General features: G+C 34.5%; 1 protein-coding gene across 1 annotated transcript; it reads left to right on the top strand.

The window, feature by feature from the left end:
• Positions 1 to 1,124: 1,124 nt before the first annotated feature.
• On the top strand, positions 1,125 to 9,866 carry LOC129757873 (uncharacterized). Its single transcript, XM_055755228.1, has 3 exons — positions 1,125 to 1,397; positions 8,516 to 8,909; positions 9,008 to 9,866. The coding sequence occupies exons 1-3, from the start codon at positions 1,334 to 1,336 to the stop codon at positions 9,219 to 9,221; spliced, it is 672 nt and encodes a 223-aa protein (XP_055611203.1). The 5' UTR covers positions 1,125 to 1,333; the 3' UTR covers positions 9,222 to 9,866.
• Positions 9,867 to 24,213: the final 14,347 nt, after the last annotated feature.

The raw sequence follows: 24,213 nt of genomic DNA, 5'->3' as shown, positions 1-24,213 counted from the left end.
AGCATAAATATAGCTTGCGCTGCCGATCGCCGTGGTAAAATATACACCGTTGGATTGGTGAAAGCGTCATCAAAAATATATCTTAGAATCAGCTGCTAGTTTTTGCTTTATGTATTTTGAATACGATGTCTTTGAGTGGAACGCTGTTTGGTTCAAAAATCAAAATTTTAAAGTCTTTATACAGAGTAAACTAAGCATTGTTTGCTTCGATATATATGCAACTTCACCATAAAACATCAGTTTTAGTATGAATACAACTAACCTAGAGGAATTTTGGAGCCCATACTTAATTTTAACAAAAATATTCATAACTATTTGAAAAATATTCAATTTTCAAGTATAAAGCTCAAACCCCGTTTAAGCAATTATAGAAAAAAATAATAAACTTTGAAAACTAGTTCAATTATTAATTGTTTTCAACTTTTCGCCTTTAATTTTCAAAAAAAGAGCTTTTTAATAATTTTTTCCAACTTTTTTTTAAATTTTGAACCACTGTGCCCTGGTGCAACTTGTCAGATAATAAAAAACCGTATTGGGCATTCTTAAGCTTCAGTTTTGGCTACAAGTATTAAAACTTAATATTTTCTTGAAATATTTATATTCATTTAAAAATGAAACTTCGAACTCCAAAGAATAATAGTAAAAATGGAGGTTTTTGCTTGCTAGCGTTTAAAACGATATCATAAAATGTTGTTGATTTGATAAACAATCGGGTTATAACATTATCGTACAAAATGTACGCTTTGCTTTGGAGATAATTGTTATGATTTATGTTATGACTACTGGTGCGATGGCTTTCTGTCTTACACGACACGCATCAAAAACAGGGCTTCGCATATAGGCAAGTACCTACATATAGGTAGAGCGAGAGAGCACGTGGTTTAAGAACCAAGCCATGAGAAAAGCACCGGTTGGGACCTTCTTGCCGGTGGGTTTTGGATTGTGGTGGGTTGATTTAATCGAGATGATGATGGTGGTGTTCGCAGTGGGTGAAAAGAACGCTTTTCCACGAGTTTGGAACGAACCGATCGTCAACGAAAGCTTACTTCGATCGAGAGGGCTGTTTTGTTGTTTTTAATCGTAAGAAATAAGTTCCATCATCTTAGACGGTGGTGTTTCATATAATAACACCTTCGTCGAGGCAATCGACAAACAGTCATCGGCAGGTTGCCAACAAGTGAAGACGCGCTCAGTTCAGCGATACGAGAAGAAGAAAGAACGCAAGCGCAACACGCAAGCGAGAATAACGGTGCTTTGTGTTCAGTCGATTTGCTTTTGGAATAAGGCAGTAGGCGAGGAACCTGAAATAGCATTCTAGCAGCAGTGAGCAAAAATGGTGAATTTCGTGATTTTCGGCGTACTTTTCGTGACGATATTGGCAAAGGCTAATTCTGAAGGTAAATAATCACCATAGTTAGCTTTGGATTTTAGTAGTCAACACGTGTTTGTGAATCATATTACCTTCATGCTAAAAAAGTAAACAAAAAATAACCGGTTAGTCTGTTTTGTGGAACAATGTGGTGATTATGGTGCATTACAAAAGGTTGAATATTTGTCCTGAAGGCTGCGCCTCATAAAAGTGCCGATGTTCTCTTGAAAAGATCACTTGAACTCCGCACTTGTTAAAGTCACCGACGAGGCTTTACGGTGATGACCTAATCGTGCAATCAGTGGGGCGATTTGTTCTGATTAAAATTCATATAAACTTCAAAGAAAAGTTATTTTGGCTGCCGCTTGTCGCACAGCGGATAGGAAGTTGGGTGAGCGTCAATTAATGATAAATTAAGCGATGAAGGAATGTCATAACTCCAGTTATGTGATGTGTAAAAAGGAAAAAAAAAGCAATCTGATAACATGAGACAATTAAAAATAAACTTCGAGGAAGCTTAAATAATTGAAATAATTGCATAGGTAAATTTACAGAAAACCAGAAATAGGAACATTATACCGAATTGTGATAAAAAAGTTGACCTCATAGAAACCTATTGAAATCAATTCAATGGTGGCCTACATCTCTATATCTCTCCAAAATATTTGAATTAAACAAAAAGGTGAACTGATTCATAAACAATAAACAATACGATCGGTGATACTAGATTGGAAATCCGATGAATCACAAAACACTGACCCTATCTAAAACTGTAAAAGTGAGCTGGTTTTGTTAGGTAAAAATTCAACAGGGCAGGTGTAACCAGAGGTTGAATATCTCAATCAACTGAAAAACAGAAAGCTGTTTGGAAATACTCGTTTCATCATAAAGTTTTGTGATTCTTAGTTTATTGCTTTTTACTATAAAAAATCATACTCTTACAATATAATACAATCAAAATAAAAAAAGGCTGAAAAATACGCTTCCCTAGAATTTTAAAACAGACCAAGGATACTGTGGACAAAATCTGATGGAAACGGTGGATGCTACAACAACTTGTTTTTTCTCCTTAAGGGGGGGGTAGGGTCTAACACTTTCAAAAAATCGATTTTTTTTTATTTTTTTATTTTCTTATTGTAAAACATTTCAAGAATGTTGTGTCAAATTTTCAAGTCCATTGAAGCAAAACTGTAGAAGTTATTCATAATCCAAATGCTTTTGTGCTAACGGTGTATTGCCTTGTTAGCAATCTTTTGATCCTTCGGCTGAATAATCTAAATAATATTTAGAATTTATTGTTTTATTAATAAGCAAAAAACACACATTCCTTTTGCGATTTTTTTAAAATGATGTCGTTTTGTATTTCGGAGACAAGGATGCCATAATTTTTTACCCTTTAGTTTTAAACAGAATTGAGGCCTCATTCGTGGTGATGAATAGACGCACATTAGTTGATGTCAAAGCTGAACGCTTTAGATAGGGGAGAGGCGGGCTATATGCGCATATTAAGGAAAGCACTCATCTTCTCCCATATTCCAATAGATAGGAGTCTGAAAACTATATACACATGAGCGGACATCTGTTTTATATACATTAGAGCAATTTTTCTGTTAAAATCTCTTACACTTTTTGTGAAAATAATTTTATGATAAAAGAAGTCAAAATAGCCGATTTCCGAAACTGGCGGGCTAAATGCGCATATTTATGTTTTAAGCTATATTTCATTAACACTTGCAATATTTTGAGATTATTTAATTTAAAATGGTAGAAACGGATGTTTAGCATACGTCAAGGCTGAAATTTTGGTGAATCCCATCGCTAGTTCTTTTACATAAAACATAGTTAGGTATGCCATATGGCCATATTTCATGGTATTATTTTGTCCATATCGTGTTTTTATCGGATCAGTATGAAGCTCTTCTTTTTTCGCTGTAAGATCGTTATTTGAGCGTAGATTTAATGTTTAAATGATAAAAAGTAAAAAATTTATAAAACTAATCTATTTTTCTTGATATAGGCATTTAACCTGCCTTGATATGGGCATTCAGAACCTGTCTCTTATTCCAATATCTTATCATTTACAACTTTGCCAAAAGCTTCAATTTGTTGAATTTCTGATTTCCAGATGAATAAGAAAGAAAAACCATTGAAATTTTTGTTCACAGAATCTGTACGCACGATAATTAAAGTTCAATATATTATAACAAAACTGACAAAAATCTTGTTTGAATTTTTTAATTTTTTTGGCATTATATAACCATCAAATTTCTTCATGCCATGTTTCAATAGCGTATTACCCTCAATCTGCACTGATTAGATACGTTGAATCTCCAGCCATATCGTCAATCGGCTGTATGCGCATATTACCCAACATGCGCATTTAGGAACACTTCCCCCTACACGAAATCTTCGAGACAACTTATCAAAACCGCTAGAAGAGCACATAAAAGCTTTAATCTTAGTTTTGGTTTAAAAAACTATTCGATTGGGGTCGTATTGATCCGGGTTACTGTGGTTTGACTTTATTAGCAGAAATAGTGATCGGATTATCATAAACAATACCACCCAACAATAGAGGAGAAGTGAAGACTTGATCCCTGGAGTGATTTAATTTTTGGGGTGACAGGAATCAATCCTATCTCTTAACCGGAATGCCTTAAATAGACAAAATGTTTTATGAAAATGTGCTAAATGTATCAAAACATCTAAGCTGTTCTCGCAAAACACATAAAACTTTGGATGAAAAATTGAACAAAATATGTCTAAAAGAGCTTTTTCTATTATATTCAAATGTTTTCAATTTGAAAAAAAAAATAAAAAAAAATAATTCCATGTTTTTTATTCGATGGGGAACGATTTGAACTTCATAATGACAGAAGTAGTTAAAACTAAATAAATTTGGGATGTTTTCTATGGAATCAATTGATCTCTAGAGACTTCAAAAAGATATTTTTCCTCTTAAATTATTGCGATCATAGCTTGGAACGATAAATTAAATATATAATTTATTCAACGAATTGCTGTTAAAGCACCACCGCACACTTTTCAAATTTTATCTTTATTTTCTCCGAAATTCAACAATGAAGATTTCTATGTTTCGCATTTTCTGATACCTACGCTAAGTACCATTCACTTGCCATACTAGGAATAAATTTTTCTGCTTCTTTAAGGTCAGGAATAAAATAAAAACGATCATTTCTGTTGTTTTTAGCGAGTGAGCTAAGCGGGTCCCTTTTTATTTTGTAATTCAGTTTTTTGTACTGAATTCGAGCACCTCGGCAAAAAAAATCGAACGTTAGTTATTTGTAGCTTTATAAAAAATCATTTGTGAAGAAAAATGAAAAAGTGAACAAATTGAAGGTTCTTAACGGGCGAACACGAAATTATTGCGACACCGAAAATTACACGCAAATTTTCTTATAATGTTTAGAATCAAACCAAAATTTTAGGGTAGTTTTATACGTTTACTACAAAAATCAAAAGAAAACTTAATCGATGGAGCCTCGAGTGTAAAATGGAACGTATTTTCACTTGATGCCCTCCATCAAAGTTTCTCAGTTTTTTTTCATTTTCTCGATATGTCCCTCTCGTCTTTGACTGTCTTCTTGCTCTTCAGTTTCATCATTGTCCAGTACTGCTCCACCGGGTGCAGCTCCGGACAGTTTGGCGGGTTTATGACCTTTGGAACAAAATGAACAGAATTGAGCTCATACCACTCCAGGACACTTTTAGACGAGTGGCATGATGCCAAATCTGGCCAAAATAGAGGAACTTCGTCGTGCTGCTGCAAGAACGGCAAAAGGCGCTTCTCAAGGCACTCAGATTTGTAGATCTCGCCATTTACTGTGCCCTTTGTCACGAAAGGCTCACTCCTCAGTCCGCAAGAGCAGATGGCCTGCCGAACGAGATATTTGGAGGCGAACTTTGACATTTTCTTCTTCTTAAATTTGTCGCCCACATCGAACTTACTCTTGTCGGTGAAAAACTCCAACCCCGGAATTAGCTTAAAATCTGCTTTTATATACTTTTCGTCGTCCATCATACAGCATCCATATTTTGTCAGCATCTTTTCGTAGAACTTTCGCACCCGAGTTTTAGTCGTCGATTGTTGCCGCTCATCGCGGTTTGAGAAATTATGTAACTTGTATGTTTGTATGTAGTCCAGCTCTCTTCTTCGGATTCTAGATGTAGCTCTGCGACATGCCGATCTTTTTAGCCAAATTACGGCTTGAGACGTTGGGATTTGCTTTAATCGTCCGCTTCACCTTTCCCTCCGTCTTTTTGTTCTCCGGTCCCGGTTTTCTTACAGCTCCTTTGCCGTGGTCCAACGTCAACCGCTCCTAGAACCGCTTCAACACTCTGGAGACGGTTGAATGGTGAATCTTCAACATTTTTCCTAACTGCCGGTGCGACATATCAGGAAATTCCTGGTGTTTGGAAAGAATTTGTTCTCTCGACTCGCGTTAATTCACCTCCATTTTCGTTGAAACGAAAAACACGACCTCGAGTTTGATAGCACAATACACATCAATGAGAAAGTGTGCAAAATTTGGTTGATGTTTACCCAATGGTAAAAAAGTTATGCCTTGTTGAATGTGCTGCAATAATTTCGTGTTCGCCCTAAATGCGAAAAAAATGACAATTTTGTTGTACACTTGATTTTTGAATGTTTCTATCGCCACCCACGTATCAGCAGTTAAAGAGCTCTAAAATGCTTAACAAAAAAGTTAGCTTCTTCATCTTGCTATTGGTGGATCCCTCGACTCTATTTTTCATTTCAAAGTATGCGCCTTGTAAAACTATGCAATGTTGTCGAAGACATCAAAAGTATATCTTTTCATCCCTGGGCGCTATTAATTTAGTTCCGCTAGATTGATGTTCTGTACCAGTGTGCATTGGCGCCGGCACGGTATAGTTATAATGGAAAAAGTTGGATATTATCCTAAAAAATTAAATTTTTTCCTTTATGCAATGAGCAAAAGTAGTTATCAGATCATTTATTTATTTATTGATTTTGTTTCATTTTAATTAAAGATTAATGTCGTTTGATTAAAGGGTCTAGTTTCCTTTAACCTCCAAAAAGAAATATTATTTTCGCTCTATGAAAATTTTTCTTATTCATCTTCAGGATCACGCATCATGCTTATTTTTGAAGCAAAGTAATTCGGAATTACATACATGTTTTCAGTAGATTGTCCATTTTCCGCACATTATAGCGTTCCCGGGAATCGGGAAATCTGACGATGTTTAGGAAACCTTATTTATGTAGTATTTTTTAATTTTTATTGTAAAACATTACAATTTTTTCCATCGTTTCAAAATTTTTTAGCAATTGTAAAATCCAAGAACCAAAAACTAAGTACTTTAACCGACAAAAAGATTGATTTTTGCTGCAAAAATGTGAAATAATTGAAAAAAAATTTTCACTATCGATAGAAGTAGGTTGGCTACACTTCAGATTATTCATCCAATATCATAAATTTTTACATAAATATTCCTCTGCTTCAAAATTTGTCATTTTTTTGCCGATGATTTTGTTACTGTCAACAGTTTGCGAAATGGAAGTTCTAAATAATGAGTCCTGCAAAGTAGAACATTCAGATTCTTTTCGTAGCGCTTCTTTATTGGAATTGTTTGGTTTTATAGATTTTTTGTGGTTTTTCACTTTTACTCTAAATTTTCGAATGAAATCTTTTTTTTTATCAAATTCAATGTATTAAACAGTCTTTAGAAGATAATAAAATGTCTCAAGGTAGAACTATCATTTTCCTTGGTCAATCTGATCCTGTTCGGATACAGTTGCTCTTAGCCTTCCTTTTTCAAATGGAGTGTGTGGCATGCATTTTCTCACCTTAAATGTTGCACAGGAAAATCAACTGCAAGCTTTGACTTTTTGCGCGATGAATAAGATAAGTTTCATTCGTTATTTTTTCTAGGTATAACTCAAAATATTTAAAAAAAAAACTTCAAAGGGCTTTTCGTATCTGGATCTGCATTTTTGGGTCAGTTAAAATGCTCAACTAAGCTATAGGACAGACTTTCAGTCCAATTTGACTTATTTTCAATCGTTCCACTATTCAAATAAAACCTTGGAGATATCTGGACTCAAGGTGGTCACTTTTGTACCTAAGGACATGAAACCTCTCAATGCCCTGGAACTTAAGACTTATCGAAAAAATACTGGGATTTTTTAGCAAACACCTCTAAAATATCTCGAGGAGATTAATCCTGAGGAAGAAATTAATAAAAAGGTGATTTCTGTAAAGGGGAAGCTTTGTAAAAAATTGTACAAAAATTTAATGAACAGTTTTATAAAATTATTTTATCGGCTATATCGGTGAAATGTTATGTCTTTTGAGAAAGAATATTTAAGAATTGAAAGATTATAGACGGGTAGAACGTTAGAATAAGATGAATGATGTTAAAAATGAACGGAAGGGTAATTTTAATTTGAAAAACTTTTCATCACAAATCTTCTCTTTGTTCCTCAAAAGACATATAACCGATAAAATAATTTCATAAAATAAATTTACGGTGATTAACTCTTCATTTTATTTAATGAACAATGTTAGGCTGGATAAGCTATTATATGGATGTGGCATTTAGTATAAATGAAGTGGAAATGCCAAAGCTCATTAATTCGTTATATCTGGATATCTGAAAATTTGGAAAGGATCGGTCAACTAGTTTTTTTTCTACAGCGTTTTCACCCTGATGCAATTTGAGTCGGGGCAGGCCTTAGCAAGTCTTGTTAAAATCATTAATAAAACCTTTTGAAGTTTCACTTTAGATTGTTGTTAAGGAATGTTTGGAACATGAAGTAAAATAGTTCAAGTTGTATACGGAGAGCTAGTTCTAGAATGTGAAGCCATGGTATCAGAGGTCACACAAACCAAATTCCGACAAAACGCTTGTGAAATCTCGATATTTTCAAACTTTGTTTTAAACGTCATATGACCATACGAAATCAATTTCATACCTGTTTGGATTCCTTGGCACTAAGTTCACTATCAGTTATCAGACCCAGAAAAGCTGTTCACCTTTGTAATAAATGACTTTGATTATCGCTAATCCATTCCACTCCAAGTTCAACAAAGCTATTTTGGCTACTAAATTATGCAATTCTGATTCTATCTCTTCCTACAGAGAGCCTTTTCGAGCAAGACTTGGGCGACCAGTTCAAGATCGATCCCTCGACTCATGGGCTGCAGAAGGTTAACCTGCGCTGTGGAGCGGACTCGATGCGGATCGAACTGAAGACGGAAGAAGATTTCACCGGCGTCATGTATACCCGGGGTAGCTTCTACAAACAGTCGGAGCCATGTTTTGTGAAACCGAAACGTGCCGGAAAGTCGCTGGAGATGAAGTTCAGTCTCGATCAGTGCCAGACCATCAACAATGGCGATGTCTATTCGAACATTGTGGTAGTGCAGCACGATCCCGATCTGGTGACACCTGGAGATGCTGCATTTGCGGTCGAATGCGACTTCCGCAAACCGCGAGGAGTGACGGTAAATGCTGAAATTAAAACAAGAGATAGGTGAGTTATTTTATTTTGATTCTGTGTATTGAATACCTCCGATATTGAGTATCGATTTTTGTTTCCATTTTGCAAAACATTAAATTGTCATACCACAGCACACCAACACCGACATCGCGAATTACACTGACAAGTCCTGATCCATCGACACCCACGCAAGATCACGATGAACACAATTCGGTTTTCAGTGAAACGGATACCGTTTCCTTTATACCAAGTCTCTTGGCGAACCAAACTGTGCAAGAGACACGGGTTAAAGGTTCGGTCGAGACGGTTGAAATTTCATCCAACAGGATCACTGACGAACTTTGAGCAACTTTCAACAACCGAAACACTAAGCTTAATATCACAATTATTTATTTCGTAGATACTTAGTACTACTTTAACTTATTCCTTCTATATATATGAGATAATAATATTTCTTTCTCGTGTGATTTCAGCCCAATTTCTCAGAAAATTAACGCCACACCTTCCCGACCGGGATATCTTTAAGCGTTTCTCACCAATAAGTTACATCTCACATTGCCAAACTAGACTGAGCACTAACGATAGCATAACTTGTAAAAGTAGTGCATGCAAACGACTCATCTTACCTATACTGACGACTAACATAACATCGTATCCACCTATTTAGAGTAGCATTGCATTAACTAGCAATTACCACCTAACCTAACCTATAAATTACCTAACAGTAGCTGACCTAGTGGTGCAAACTGAACCAGACAGCGTACATCAACAGCTGTTTTGTTGATTGTTTTTTAGTATTTTGTTCTATAGTTTAGTTGACTACTATACACATTAGGCGTTAACCAAATTACCGTCACTGTTATAAGTGAATCGAATGTGCGAGCGATGAAAATGACCACTATTGGGTGAGCGAGAATGTACGCACGCACGCGTTATTGCGCTTGAATGATTGCGAAAAACGTTGTTGTTAAATAAAACAAAACTGTAATTAGTAGCAGCGGATGTTTTTTTGTTGGCATCGTAGGTGTGTATCACAGTCATTTATGTTCGTTACATATTGAATTCAGAAGCAGACAGCTGTTAGTAAACTAATTGAAAGGGTGTTGACCATAACTAAGTTTTGAACTGTATCCGTAAACTCATCCATCAAAATAGGTTATACCAAGTTTAAATGCAACGAATTTTTGGATGCCGACCGGTTTTAAATTCACGGTGTCTTTTTTTAGCTTATCTTGCACAGCAAGAAAAATTCGTGTAATTTTAGACCGAAAACGATTTTTATGTGAAGTTTTATCACGATGTATTTTTTCCAAGAATGTATTTTTTGGAGCGTGTAAATTGAGATCGAAAACAATGCACGAAATCGAACGACGAAAGCCGTCGTATAAAAATACACAGGGATGTAAATTTTAAGATTTATTATCGTAAATATTAGAAATCTGCTAAGTATTCAGGTTTTGCTGTTGTCGATGAATGAATACGCTGCTTTTAAAATTTTAATTTTGCTTATATTTCCAAAAATAACCTAAAAAGATGCACTATCACGCACAGCGTCAGCCTGGAATTTTGTTTCATCCGATGATTCCCAGCACGATGATGTTGTACAGATGACCGTCACCAGGATCCTCGATTCGTCCCAGAACACCATTATTTTTCGGTCAGCGTCACCTCCGCCTGACGAAAATTTCTCCGAAAAATCACTGCCGCTGCGAAAAATCTGATCTTGCTGCAATGGAGAGAAAACTGATTAATTTCAACAGAATTCTTTTTTCAATATGACATTTTTGACCTACCAGCTTTTGAAGGATTCTGGAAATGCTAGAGCTACGCCTACGACTCGTTTTCGAATAATTTTCTTGCTTGTTTATACTTTGTATCCGACGCGCGCCACACAAGTTAAACATTTCAATTTAATTTTAAATCAAACATACAATTTTACACTGTGTGTGATATAAAATTCATTGACCGCTTGATCTTTACATCACGGAATGTAAAATTGTAGCAAAACAATGTATTTCTATTCACTTTTTGAAAAAAGACTAAAATTACATCAAAAGGAGTTGAAAATTACATCGTCTTCGATTTACACTTGTAAAAATTAGACTACTCGTGTTTAAGATTCCGTATACTTTTAGAATTTTTTTGCTGTGTAGCTTGATTCAGGGCCGCAGGAAGAACCGGCTCATGGGGGGGGTTTTGATAACAATTTTTTCCTATAACATTTTTGCTTGAACAATGCATACACACGTGAAAAAATGTATATATATATACTAAGTACAAATCATTCAAGTTAAAGTTATTCTGCATGAAAAGTTATTTAATTTTGAAAATAAGTCCTAGGAGATATCATTTTTTCATGAAGCTTTAAAAAATATAGGTAGGTACTTGAGATATAGCTCAGTTGGTAAATCAGTTACCTTCTGAGAGGATGTCCGTGAGTTTTAGCCCAAGAGTAAACATCGAACACAGTTGTTCCAGATAAGTGATTGGTGTGCCAACTGCATTGTTGAGAAAAGTCGCGAATGGCACAATGATGTAGGAACTACTATCATAATCGAAACAAAAAAAAAAGGATTTTTAACGCTTCATTTAGAAAAAACTTTTTTATTTATTACATTAGGGAGCTAATTCTTTTGAACCACAAACATAACAATTTTAAGTATGGGCGAAAATGTATCAAACATTCAGAAATAAAAGTAAAAAATTAGGTTAACTGTTCAAATAAGGTTTATTAATTACTTTTGTAAACTCGAATAAAAATTAACATTTTAGGTTTTAGAACCATTGATTTTAAAGAATGAAGAATCTGGAATGTATGTAAATAATGTTAAATAAAAATACCAGCAGAAATTTTACCTGAGAATAAAAAACAAGTTCAAAAATTATCATTAATTTTTTTTATATTTCATTATTATAATCCTGTGATCCTGTGAAAATTTAAAACTAGATTTTTGAAAAAGCAAATTCTTTGAAATGAATCCAGATCTTATTTTTTATGGGTGATTATCATCAGGTTTGTGTTTCCCAACTGACTTTTATTGAATTTAACTTTTTTTTTAAACCAAGAATCAAAGTTATGAAACTGCGACCTCCTCCATTTTGAATACTTAATGAAATTTAAAAATTGATATTCTGATATTGATTAAAAACTTAGATTTGAGCTTAATCTGGATACAAACCTGGGATTTCATTTCCTAGTCTGAATTCTGCATTTTGAACCTAAAATCAAATCCTTAATCTAAATTTCAGTTAAGAAATCCTATGAATTTGAAACCAAAAAACGAAATTTTTATTAGAACTCTTAACCAGAAATCTTTTATTTGATTATGAATTTATGGTTTTCAATATGATTTTTATTCATTTATTCCTAATTGAACTTGTAAATTTAAACAACATTTTAAAATGATTTTTCGAAAATCTGGCCAATTTGCAGGCGAATTATGGAATTATTCCATTGAAATAGAAAAAAAACACGTGGAAAACTGTTTTTATTAAATTGAAACACATCAGCCGATTCAGAATCATGTTTAAAGTTTCCAAAAAAATTGTTTATGTATATTTTGGAAAAAAATGTTTAAAAAAATTATTTGGACGCAAGATACATAATTCTAATGACTTTATTGAAATTTTCGATTGATTTTGCAAATTTAGTGAGAAATTCTGGTCAAAATCCGGACAATCTGGTAAGCTTAGTCTATCTTCGTTGGGATTCAATATTTGGGACTGAATTACTATCAACAAGTGAATTTTTTTTTGAAAAACTGATGTAGAATTGTGGTCTGGTGTCGGCACCACTGGCAGCATTGGTTAGGTTGTCAACAACCAGCACCGTGTATGACGACCTTTTTTCTTGTTGGGATAACCATCTTGTTTTTATTTCCCCGGCTTTTGTGCGCGTCTTGTTTGAGCAAGTAATAAGTGATTTGTTTGTCGTGAAATTAAGGCTTTTTTCGGTGATTTCCCGTAGGAAAGGTATCACTTGTTGAAGTGCAACAAGACCCCGATTTCTCCAACCGTAAGTTGCTCCTTTTATGAAATCTGACGAAAGCTAATAAGCAGTTAATATTCGTACAGTGATCCCACCATTCCGAACCACCGATACTTTGCCAGGTAGATTAATTAGTGCCTCGTTTAATGTAAGTTGTCTTTGATACTTGATTGTTAGGATAGAATTTCGCTAATTATCGATTGTTGAAACAGTGATACCGTTCCGATACCACTCGATTTCGGCAGTACTCGACGAATTGCCTGATAGAATTCAGAGCATAGCTAACCGTAAGTTCTTTTTGCTTTATCTAACTGAAAGTGAAATTCGAATCTTAATACAGTTATTTGTTCCATGTTAGTGATTTCCGTATTCTGGCTCGGATAGACCCGGGTTCGAAAGCAATCGAGTAGCGAAGCACAGGCGACATTCTCGCACTAAAATGTAAGATAGATTTTAATACTTAACCGAAAAATGTAAACTAAAAGTCGAATATTTTTAGCTTTGAAGCTGCTGTAATAAACACTGCTCTCGAAAATTAGTGTCGAGCCTTATTCATCGATAACATCTGGAATGAGATTTTGTGGTTTTGGAGTCGAGATTATTACACTAATATTACTCATGAATCATTTAAGTTGTTCATCAAAATATGATAAGAAATTTCAAATTTTATGTGCATCCAAAAATATTTCTCTTGGCATTTTTGGACCTTCGTGGGGGGGGTTTAACCCCCCCCCCCCGTTCCTACGGCCATGGCTTAATTGACTACTCACATCCACTTAAATGATTGAACCCAAAATGCATTATTACCAGTTTTTGAAGTTTAAATAATAGTATGATTCTCATTGCAATAAATTAAAAAAAATTGTCCGACAATGTTTAAAACAAATTCATTTCGAATCCCATGATCGCAGGCGTGGCTCTGTAGAAGAACGAATTCCTCATCGCCAATGGTTGCTACTCCGTGATTGACCGAGGCCACCAATTTGCACAAAAATCAAAAGAATGACACTCGAAATTAGTAGCTCATTCTCAATGTAAAAAATTGATGCTCTCTCTTTCATCATCAATAACGGCGCCGGCTACGTCCTAGTGGTTAATAGATAGTTAGGAAAAATGAAGAAAGGGGTGAAAGATATAAATTTGGGCGTTTGGACTGAGGTCACCTGTGCATCCTAGAAAACAATTTTGTTTGGAAGTTTGGGTAAAAGGATGTGATCAGAGAAAAACACTTTTGACAAGTGCAAAGATCTGATTATTTTAACTATTTTCCTAATCTTTAAAGTTTACCAACGAAATTTTATAGACACATTAGCCTAGAACAGGGGTTTTCAGATCATTTGCTCGGCGGAGCACTTTTTAAAACCAAAAATTTTGGCGGAGCACCTACATTTTTGAAAGAATGAAAAATCCGAGTTTTGAAAACTTGATAGTATTTATCGTTCAAATAAGATATGCCTTGTCAGCGTAGTCAATAAAATCAGTAATTGCTACTCTTCAAATAGTCTTGTTTTTATTAACAAATTATGTGTCAACAAAAATTTATTATTTCAATAGAACAAATACGCTTTCTTAGAGCAAGTTCACTGGTGTTGGGAAAATGTGGTAAAAATTTTGACATTTTGAAAATTTTACCATGCAAAAATGGTTTCAAGATCTTGGGGCGTTGTATTTTTTTACAACACTGTTTCTATTTCAGCCGTATGGGATGGAAATATTGCTATTTTTGCATCACAGCAAAACACGTGTTGTAAAAAAACTAGAATTCCACAGATCTTGAAAATGTGTTTGCATGGGAAAATTTTCAAAATGTGCCGTAAGTGTCGAAATTTCTACCACATTTTCCCAACACCAGTGAACTTGCTTTTAGATTTTTTAAGCTGTAACAAGTATGGTTAAATTTGTGTCAGTTGTAGCACAGAGAAGTTGTAGCCTGACGTCTGGTTCCGCGTTTAGTCGGGATCGGTATTTTGTCTTCGTTGCGATGTGTGTGGAAAATCCAGACTCACATAGATAAGTTGTGGAAAACAACTGAAGAATAAGTTTTGCTTTATCCGGCAAAGTTTAAAATTTATTTTTCAATTTATAACTACTCTAACAACTTTTTGGATACGAATCTTTTCTGAAGCTTTGAATCCGTTGTCATATCTATCAAGCATTCATTTTCTTGCAATGTTAATGATTCTGGTTTCTTTGACATAAAAATATGCTGTTCCACGCATTTAAAGTCTTCGATCTTTTTATTATTTCATGATATTCTTCGGGGAATTTTACTGAAAGCTGTTCAACAAATCCTGCGGTAAAACATTGAACAGTCCCCCCACAATCATTAGTCACTTAACGTACCGTAAACAGGGGGAACTTTGATCAGAGGGGTTACTTTGATCAACATGAAATTTTTGCAGATAATCATCATTTACTAAGTATTAAGTTAAAATATCTGAAAACTGTTTACAACGTTTGAATGCCTTTAAAATGAGTTACAAATAAGCTAATTTTGGTTTTTATTAGAAGATTTTTAATATTACTTAAAATACAATTTTAAAATCTTAAAATATCAGATTTTTTGAAGGCTCATAAACGGGTTGTTTCATGGAAAAGTTCAACTTTTTTCTTGGTTTAGTTTAAGTTTAAGTGTTATTTTTATGGTCATTTGATGATAACCTTTGGATATTGAAAAAAAAATGGTCATTTTCCATGAGAAAGCCCGTATAGAAAAAAATGGCTAAAAACCCTATCAAATGGTTAAATTTGAAGAAAAAAAAAGAACATGGGAACAGTACGAGGACTTAGGAAATTGCATGAAGGTAAAATTTTATTTGTTTTTGAGGCCAACAAATATTGAGAAATGTTTATAATTTTTACTCCTAAATGTATGCAGCAACATTGTCCATCTATCGAGCATATTTGTTTTTGAAAGAAAACATTGAAAAATTAAATTGAGTCCAAACAAAAAATTACTGGTATCGATGTTTTGAGCCTTCTGTGCTTGATCGCATCAAAACAATAAAGTTGAAGATTTTGTGAAACGTTGAAACCATAGTGAACAAAGTTACCCCGAAACTTGAAATCTGGTTTTGGAACAAACATTTAATTATAACTACCGATGTCGTTTGAATTTACTGCAATCAATGATCATGCTTAATACTCCTCACCTCAGTAAGGGTTTTAAAGCTTTTAGGTATTACGAAAAAGTAACTACTTTAAAAATATTTAAAAATGAATGAAAAAAGTGATCAAAGTTCCCCCAGTTTACGGTACCCATTCACCACAAATTGCTTGTTTATTTGGGTGCTAGTTGACCAAATATCAAGCTTTGCATAAATTTCAGTCATTAAATGCTTCCTCTTTGAATTCAAGTGGGTTTTTATTGTCAGTTTTGTTAAAAAATAACAGTATTTACCGAAACAATCAGCGTTTTTCAAAACCACAATTATTGGTAAAAATTGTAGTCCGTAACAATTATTAGTCAAATTGCTCACAATTATTAGTCACATAGAAGTCCATGGCAACACCCGAAAATCAACATAGAAATCATCACGTTTCTGGCAAACATTCAGGGGCATTCTTTGATTGTTATAAATTCAAGGGGCATTTGGGTCGAGCTATAGCAACCAAGAAATGTTTTGCTTTGCTAGCAAAAAGTGACCCATGATTGTGTGAAATTTGGTAGATGTTGTAACAATTATGGGTCAATTTTATTTCGCAAATAATTTTGAAATTTCGCGTTTTCTTCGCTCAGTTTCATTTGGAAAATGTGAACCCGTCCTTTTTGCTTATATGAGACCTATTTATTTAGTTGGAATTTTTCAAATACCCGCATAAGGAGCTTAACGGTTTAAGATGTTAACCTCATAATATTGGAAATTTTTGGAATAGTTCAACAGATAATTATTAACGTATGGTAAAAACTATTTAAACAGCATTTTACTGGTATCAAACGCACACATATTATTTTTAATGCATTTTTATGATATTATCGATAAACTAAAAATAGTAGTATGAAAAAAATTCAAATAGTTCAGTAGATCTCAGCAGTTAAAATGGCCGGTGACTAATATTTGTGTGTGACCCATGATTGTGGGGGGACTGTAATTGTAAATGTAAATGACTTCAATAGACACGTTAAAGTTTAAACCAAGGAATACAAAAATAAATTTATCAACGAAAAGTGTTGTGATTGTTATAATTCTTGGAATTTTTTGGATGATAACTTCAAGTTTATTCCCAACAAACATTTTTTGCTGAACAACCGCTGAAACATTATTTAGTTCTAATTTTAAATCAGCTATCGTGCTGAAAGATGGCAACCAAAATTCAGGGAGAAGCTGCCTTGAACATCGAGATTTGGAGAAATTAACCAGCGAAGATGACATGAAACGTCAATTGACGGATCAATAAAAAAAAAACAAAAACGACGTAGGTCCGATGTTTGCCAGCTACTTTTCCCCTCTCGTGTTATTTTTTATTTCTTCATTTGAATTTATCTTGAATTTTGAGTCTACGGCTTGTTGGCCTCATGCCGCAGAACGCAGAACCAATCATGCATTCTGCATAGGTTCCCGATCAGAAGAGCATATCAAAATAATAACTCAATAGTATCTCACCAAGATATTTACATCTGATTCAGTTATAATTAAGTACTCTAAATTTTCGATTTTAAGTTTCTCCAATCTGAATTATATCTTACTCTGGTTGACAGACTTGAATGGAGTTGAGCTCATATTCATTGATAAAGATTTTTCTCGGATTGTGCTAAAATAACATGATTATATCTTGTTTTGATATACGTTCAACTTTTTCTGAAACACGGACATCGAAGTCAACGGCTCAAACCTTACATTAACGAGTTTCGCTCAACAGATTCTTAAAATTGAATCAAATTTTTGGGAAACCAAAAATGGGCCATGGTTTTATCAAATAATGTGGTTTATTGACTTTCCACTAGAAAATTTTCTCGAAGCACTTATATCTTGATAAGTTATAATTTTGATATAATTTGTTCTGTCCAATATCAAACTATGCTATCTGAACGAGATATAATCTTGATATGAGCATATCAAAAACTGATATAATTTAGCTATGATCGTATAGATTTTTTGATATAATTTGAGATATTTTAACATCCTACGAGTACTAAATTATAACTCATCCAGATAGGATAAAATTGAATATCAAAATATCTCATCTTGATATAATTTAGTTTTTCTCTTCTGATCGGGTTCAGAAAAGTGTCGTTCTTAAGCGACCGAAATATCTCCCAACCAAGCTCAATTTCATATGAAGAAATTGAAATGCTTCGAGAAACATTTCCCGGCTAGGCCATTTATCAAGAAAAGTGAGAAATTTAGAATAATTAGAAGATAAAAAAAATCCTTAATTCGATTCATTCACTCTCATGCATATTGATTGATAAATAACTGAACAAGAAAATTTGATATAGCTGAAAGGTGCTTTCGAAGCTACCCTTGTACAGCTGACGCCTGTCAAATTTGAATGGTGTCAAAAATGGTTGGACAAAGGCTGAAAGTTATTCTTCAACCAATTTTCCCCTACTTTCTATTGGCTGAAATAGAACTTCCTCACACGATGAAATAGCGCTGAAATATTTAGTTCTTCAGCCAGCTAGCCAAAACAGCAATCAGCACCTTAACACAGCATACGATCAGAGAATTGGCGTTATTAATCAGCAAAAATGTTTGTTGGGATTTCTGATTGAATGCTTCTTTAATTCAGAAAGCTGTCCAGGTTGCGCTTTCTGAGCGATTTTGCCAAAAAATTTATTTTTCTCTTGATAGCCATGATTTTACCGTTTTAATCGAAGATTGTTATTCCTTTACCTTGCATTGAAAGACTGAATTCATTCTTAATTCAAACAGGTGAGACAACGTTTTTCTACGAGATAACCTGCGATCTTCGGTATGAAGTAGTATCTGGAATGTCGGCTCATCATCTCTTCGCACAACGCCTTGAATATCCCTGAATTTTTCGGTCGAGCCTTAATAAAATTGATTATTTTTATGCTTTCGTCCAAGACTTCCTTCAAAGATGATGATAGTTTCTTCATAGCGAGTGCATATCAATGAACGATGTAATGACTACTACCGCAACTTGTGGTCTTTTCTTTGATCTTGGCAACGACTCCAACAGTATTTCCAACTATAGCTTTCGCACCGTCCATACATACATCAATGCAATTTCCCCATGGAATATTGTTGTCCGTAACATAATCATCAATTGTTTAGCTGGAAAATTTTAGCCCCCGACGTGGAAGTTGGCAATGGTTTGCAAAGGAACAAATCTTCTTCGAAACATTCAGAAACTTGATAGCGAACAAATATCATCAGAATTGCTAGTCCTACTACATCAGTGGATTCGTCAAGCTGCATGTCGAATTTTGAAGTTCTCAATCGCTTTCAACATCTTCAGCCATGTCACAAATTCGCCGAGAAACCGTGTTGACATGAGCATCGAATTTACCAATTCCACTGTTTTATTATCAACGGACGATCAATGATACGGACGACTTCTTGAATACAAGGTTTGATTGAGTTTTTAGCAATAGTATGCGCTTCTTCAGCTTTTGAGTTCTTAGCAGGCCTTGGTCGAGTGCGGTCGTGATTTTTCTTCGCTCGTTCGAATGTTTTGCGTTTTAGTTTTCTGACAGTTCAAAATGGGAGATTCATTTCAGATTTCTAGAGACGGCAAGCTGAGGGATTTGGTCATGTTGTTGACTTTTGTAAGGAATTGGGTGTTACTTTCACCTTAGCCGAAGTTTGGTGTTTTGGTGAATCTTTATCGGAAAACCCGGAACACCTTGATCATGGGGAGGCAGCACAGTCAGAGTGAAATGTTTGAAATGTGTTATTGTGAAAGTTTTTATAATATTTCGTTACAAATGGGTTTAAAATTGTAAAATTTTGGTTAAGTGTTGTGTTTTGGGGTTTTCTATGTTGTGATAGTGGATTTTCTTCGAAATTTCAAGAGTTATTTCATCGAATTGGTTGAGTGAAGAGGACTGGAGCTACATCATTGGGAACAACCGAAAACGATTTTCTGCAGGGCCGCTAAACAATTGTCATGAATCTGTCATTGTCCCGAATATCAAGCTAAGTCATTTTTTTAATTATTTTTATATAAGATACACCGGGGTAAGTGGGGACGGTTTTTCGTATAGTTCAACTTTAAAAAATCATTAAAAAATCTGCAGTGGGTCAATTTTGATAAAATCGCGTTCAATATGATGCAGAACATGTTGTTCACAAATGCTGAAGAGATGAGCTTGATAGACGCAAAGCGAAAAAAGTTATCACGTAAATTGTTATGGACTGCTGGTGTCTTCACTTACCCCGCTTTATGGGGTAAGTGGGGACGGTAGATTTTCCCTTTGATTTCTCAGGATATTTTCTAGAAATTTGTGTTTTTTTGGTTGAATACGTTACTTTATTGCTCGAACCGTTCGAAATTTTGAAAAAAGTTCATGGTACCATTAATAAGGCATCTTTCATTGATTATTGTGTGTAATCCGATATTATCGAAAATATACACTTAATTTAGAAAAAAAAGTACTTTTCCCAACTTTTCATGATCTGAATGCTAAATAAAGCTAAATTGTATTGAATGAAGGAGAGAAAATTGAAAAAATGTGTTGACATCAAGTATATATAAAGTCGTCCCCACTTACCCCAGGTAGGGTTTGGAGACAAAATTTTTGATTTTTGCAAATAAACCCTTTTTTCTCAATTTTTAACCGTCGTTTCTTTTCCTAACTGGTTGTTTCGAATGTAAGGATTGTTTCAATAAAAAGTTTTTCGTCAAAAGCCAGCTAGTTTACGAGAAATTTGGGATTGAAAAAGATGCACATCACCTCGACATCGTAGTTAAAAATATAAAATTTACAAAAAAGTCACCGTAAACATACGCAATTGTCGGAACCGTATCTCTTTTACAGTTATTGGATAGATTACAAGAAAATTTAACATTCTGCATTAAAAGTTTGAAAAAATAGTTCACAGTATTGTTTTAATAGCCACCGTCCCCACTTACCCCGCGTCCTCACTTACCCCGGTGTACCTTATGTTCAAATTCTCTTTATAAACTATTCCGCAGAAAAAAATATTTAAAAATCTATCAAACATGAATTTCTGACAGTTTCATGCGAAGTGAAATATTTCACGGAAGCTTATTGAGCACACAGTTCCAAGATGAACATTTAGCTTCATAAGCTTTTTCAACTCGTTAGTTCGCCGACAAAAAAAAATTATAAATGAGTTCCTGATGTTTAACACATTGAAATGATAGATTTAAACAGTTTTTATTACGTAGATATTTGAAGTTAAAGTTAAACAAACAGACAAATTCTTTAATCGCTAGTTACTCAAATTATAATTATATTAGTATTTCATAAATTAACATTACTGTTTGGTCGTTAAGACAAAATTGTCATCGCGACTATTCATCGTTTCCTAATTCACTTTTTCTACTGTATTTCAACAGAAGCATGCTTTGATTGTATTCGATAGAAAGATCGTTTCTGCTTTTAGGTACGTTAACATATGCATTTGAGTAAGAAGGATCAGACAACCATTACCTAAGTGGAAATTCAATTTAAAGATATTCACAAAAAAAACATCAAATCATATTTAGAAGGTAAACTAAATAATAATTATTTTAACTTTATCACGCTGCTCATCATACCTTAAGAAAAACTGTAAAATAAGGTTAGTTTTGGCAAATGAAAAACAAACACCATATTGTAAATTATGCATTGTGTTGTACTTGATTAGAAACTAATCAACTAATCAAACTTTCATTTTGGAAGATATTAAGCTGATATAGAAAAGATACTAATTATAATACTTTAATACTTTTGCACAAACATGTTTGGAATTCTGTTAAATCCAAATGTTTAAAAACGTAGGAGATTAGGATTTTTAATACAAGATCAATGCACTAGTCAGAAGTGCTTCCAGATCATATCCTTTTACCCACTCTCCCAAACAAAATTGTTTGCTAGGATGCAGAGGTGACCTCGGTCCTAAAGCACAAATTTATGTCTTTCATCCCTTTCTCTATTTTCCTTACTATTCATTGACTACTAGGACGTGGCCGGCGCCGTTATTGATGTTCAAAGAGAGAGCATGAGTTTTGTACATTGAGAATGGGCTAATCCCAAGTACCATTCTTTTGACCCTTGTACAAAACTGATGGCCTCGGTCAATCGCGAAGTAGCAACCATGGAATTCGTTCTACTGAGCCACACCAGCGATCGTGGAGTTCAAAATGCTACATGTAATTTATTGTTCTTTGAATATTACCGTTTTGCCTTAATTGAAAACTCAACTCAACTAAACATGTAAAGTTTCAACAAATCTAACATTTTTTTCTCATACAAACATCTTTATAGTAGAACAGCATTTCGGATTTTACGATTTAAGGTGGATGTGAGTAGTCAATCAAGCTAAGCTAAGCTAGTATGCGCTTCTTCAGCTTTTCCAACCGGTAGCTCGCCAAGTACGGCGCAAGAACAGCCTTTTCATTGAGTATTTTGCACACTCAGTCCTGCAACACAAGGTTGTTCGATCAAAGCAGTGCATTTGACAATTCACCATTCTTTGCCAACATCACTGCAGGAATTCAGCCGCCAGTAAAAACAAAGTAAACAAAATTTATTCGTTCGTACTAGGTATATGCCCTGTGATTTTTTTTCTCATGTTTCAATAAAAATGAAACGATAAAAAAATATCAGAGTTTTTCAAAGTTGGTTTATGATTTTCGTTGAGTACGTCGCGGAGCACTTTCAAAACCTTCGCGGAGCACGATCTGAAAACCCCTGGCCTAGAATTTCGGTAAAGAACATGGTCGTAATCTGATACTGTGATGAATAAATGTTTAGAAAATGTATGCTCAATCTGGCAAAACATAGTGTAAAGAAGTATTGGGGAAACCTATATGAAAAAGATTTGAAAATGTAAAATTCATTATTGTATAAGTGAACCTTGCCTCATGTTAATTTTAAAGTTTTATTTCTATACATGCATGTTTAAATTTCTTCTTCTTCTTCTTCTTTTTATTCTCACATCAACATGGCCAAAACTTGTTTGCATACTGGAAAATGAAAAACTTGCGTTCCTCATTTTTCTTTTCAACATAGTATCTGATACATAGAACATGCGTTGCCGATACTACTACGGTCAGGCCAACCATGTGATGAAAAACGCAAAATAACAAAGGAGGAATGAAGCGTGGAGTTGCCTGCCAAACGCTTCATATGATTTCATAAGATATATCATATGATTTTATAAGGTTATGGTGTTTGTGATTTCCTTTATAGAATAAAAATAAGCCAAAAAAAAAATAATACAGAACGGGCTCACCAAATCAAAGAGAAATGATGATTACGGATGATTCAGGACGCAGTCTAGCTTCAACTGCGGTAAAAGTTTCTGGGAACGTGGCTTGACTAAATCAGGTGATGTTGTGGAAACTGTCGGCTTCGCTTCTAAACAGTAGCATTTTTTTTTGGGTTGGCCACTAGTCGCATCCATTTCTCGAACTTTAACCACCATAAGCTTCCATCTTCAAATATTTCACAAATATCACCAATTTAAAAAAATTCCTGTCAAAAAAAAACTTCCGTTTTCTTCGTCCACAGCCTACCACATCTTGTTTACCAAATCCTGTTTAAAAAAATTTCATTCTATACATGCATGTTTAAATTTTGTTACTTTTACTGATTAATGTAGAGGTCTTAAAATCTTCATGATCATCTAGATCATGGGTGGCCATCATCATTTTCAACAGGCGGGCCAAATTTCAGAAATGAGATTGGCTGGCGGGCCAAAACAGTATGGAATATTCAAAGAAAACAAATGTTTTTGGTTTATTTATGGCAAAATCGCTAAAAGTTGCCAAATCTACCGTTACAAATGTAATTAAAGTGTTTGGGGAACGTTTGTCGACAGCCAGGAAGTCTTTATCGGGGGGAAATCGAAAACCGGAAGCCGCTGAGACGACAAAGAGAGTAGTTTCAAGCGAAACCCTAACCTCTCTCTCCGAGATGCCGCAAATAAGCTGGGTGTATCGTCTACAACCGTGCTTCAAGCCAAAAAACGAGCCGGACTATCGACTTACAAGAAGGTAGTGACTCCAAATCGCGATGAAAAACAAAATACGACGGCCAAAGCGCGATCCCGGAGGCTGTACACGACGATGCTGACGAAGTTGGACTGCGTGGTAATGGACGACGAAACCTACGTCAAAGCCGACTACAAGCAGCTTCCGGGACAGGAGTTTTATACGGCAAAGGGAAGGGGAAAGGTAGCAGATATTTTCAAGCACATGAAACTATCA

Source organism: Uranotaenia lowii, chromosome 3, assembly GCF_029784155.1.
Source record: "Uranotaenia lowii strain MFRU-FL chromosome 3, ASM2978415v1, whole genome shotgun sequence".
Taxonomy (NCBI): domain Eukaryota; kingdom Metazoa; phylum Arthropoda; class Insecta; order Diptera; family Culicidae; genus Uranotaenia; species Uranotaenia lowii.
The sequence above is the reverse complement of the archived record's forward strand: the minus strand, read 5'-3'. Positions and strand labels throughout refer to the sequence as shown.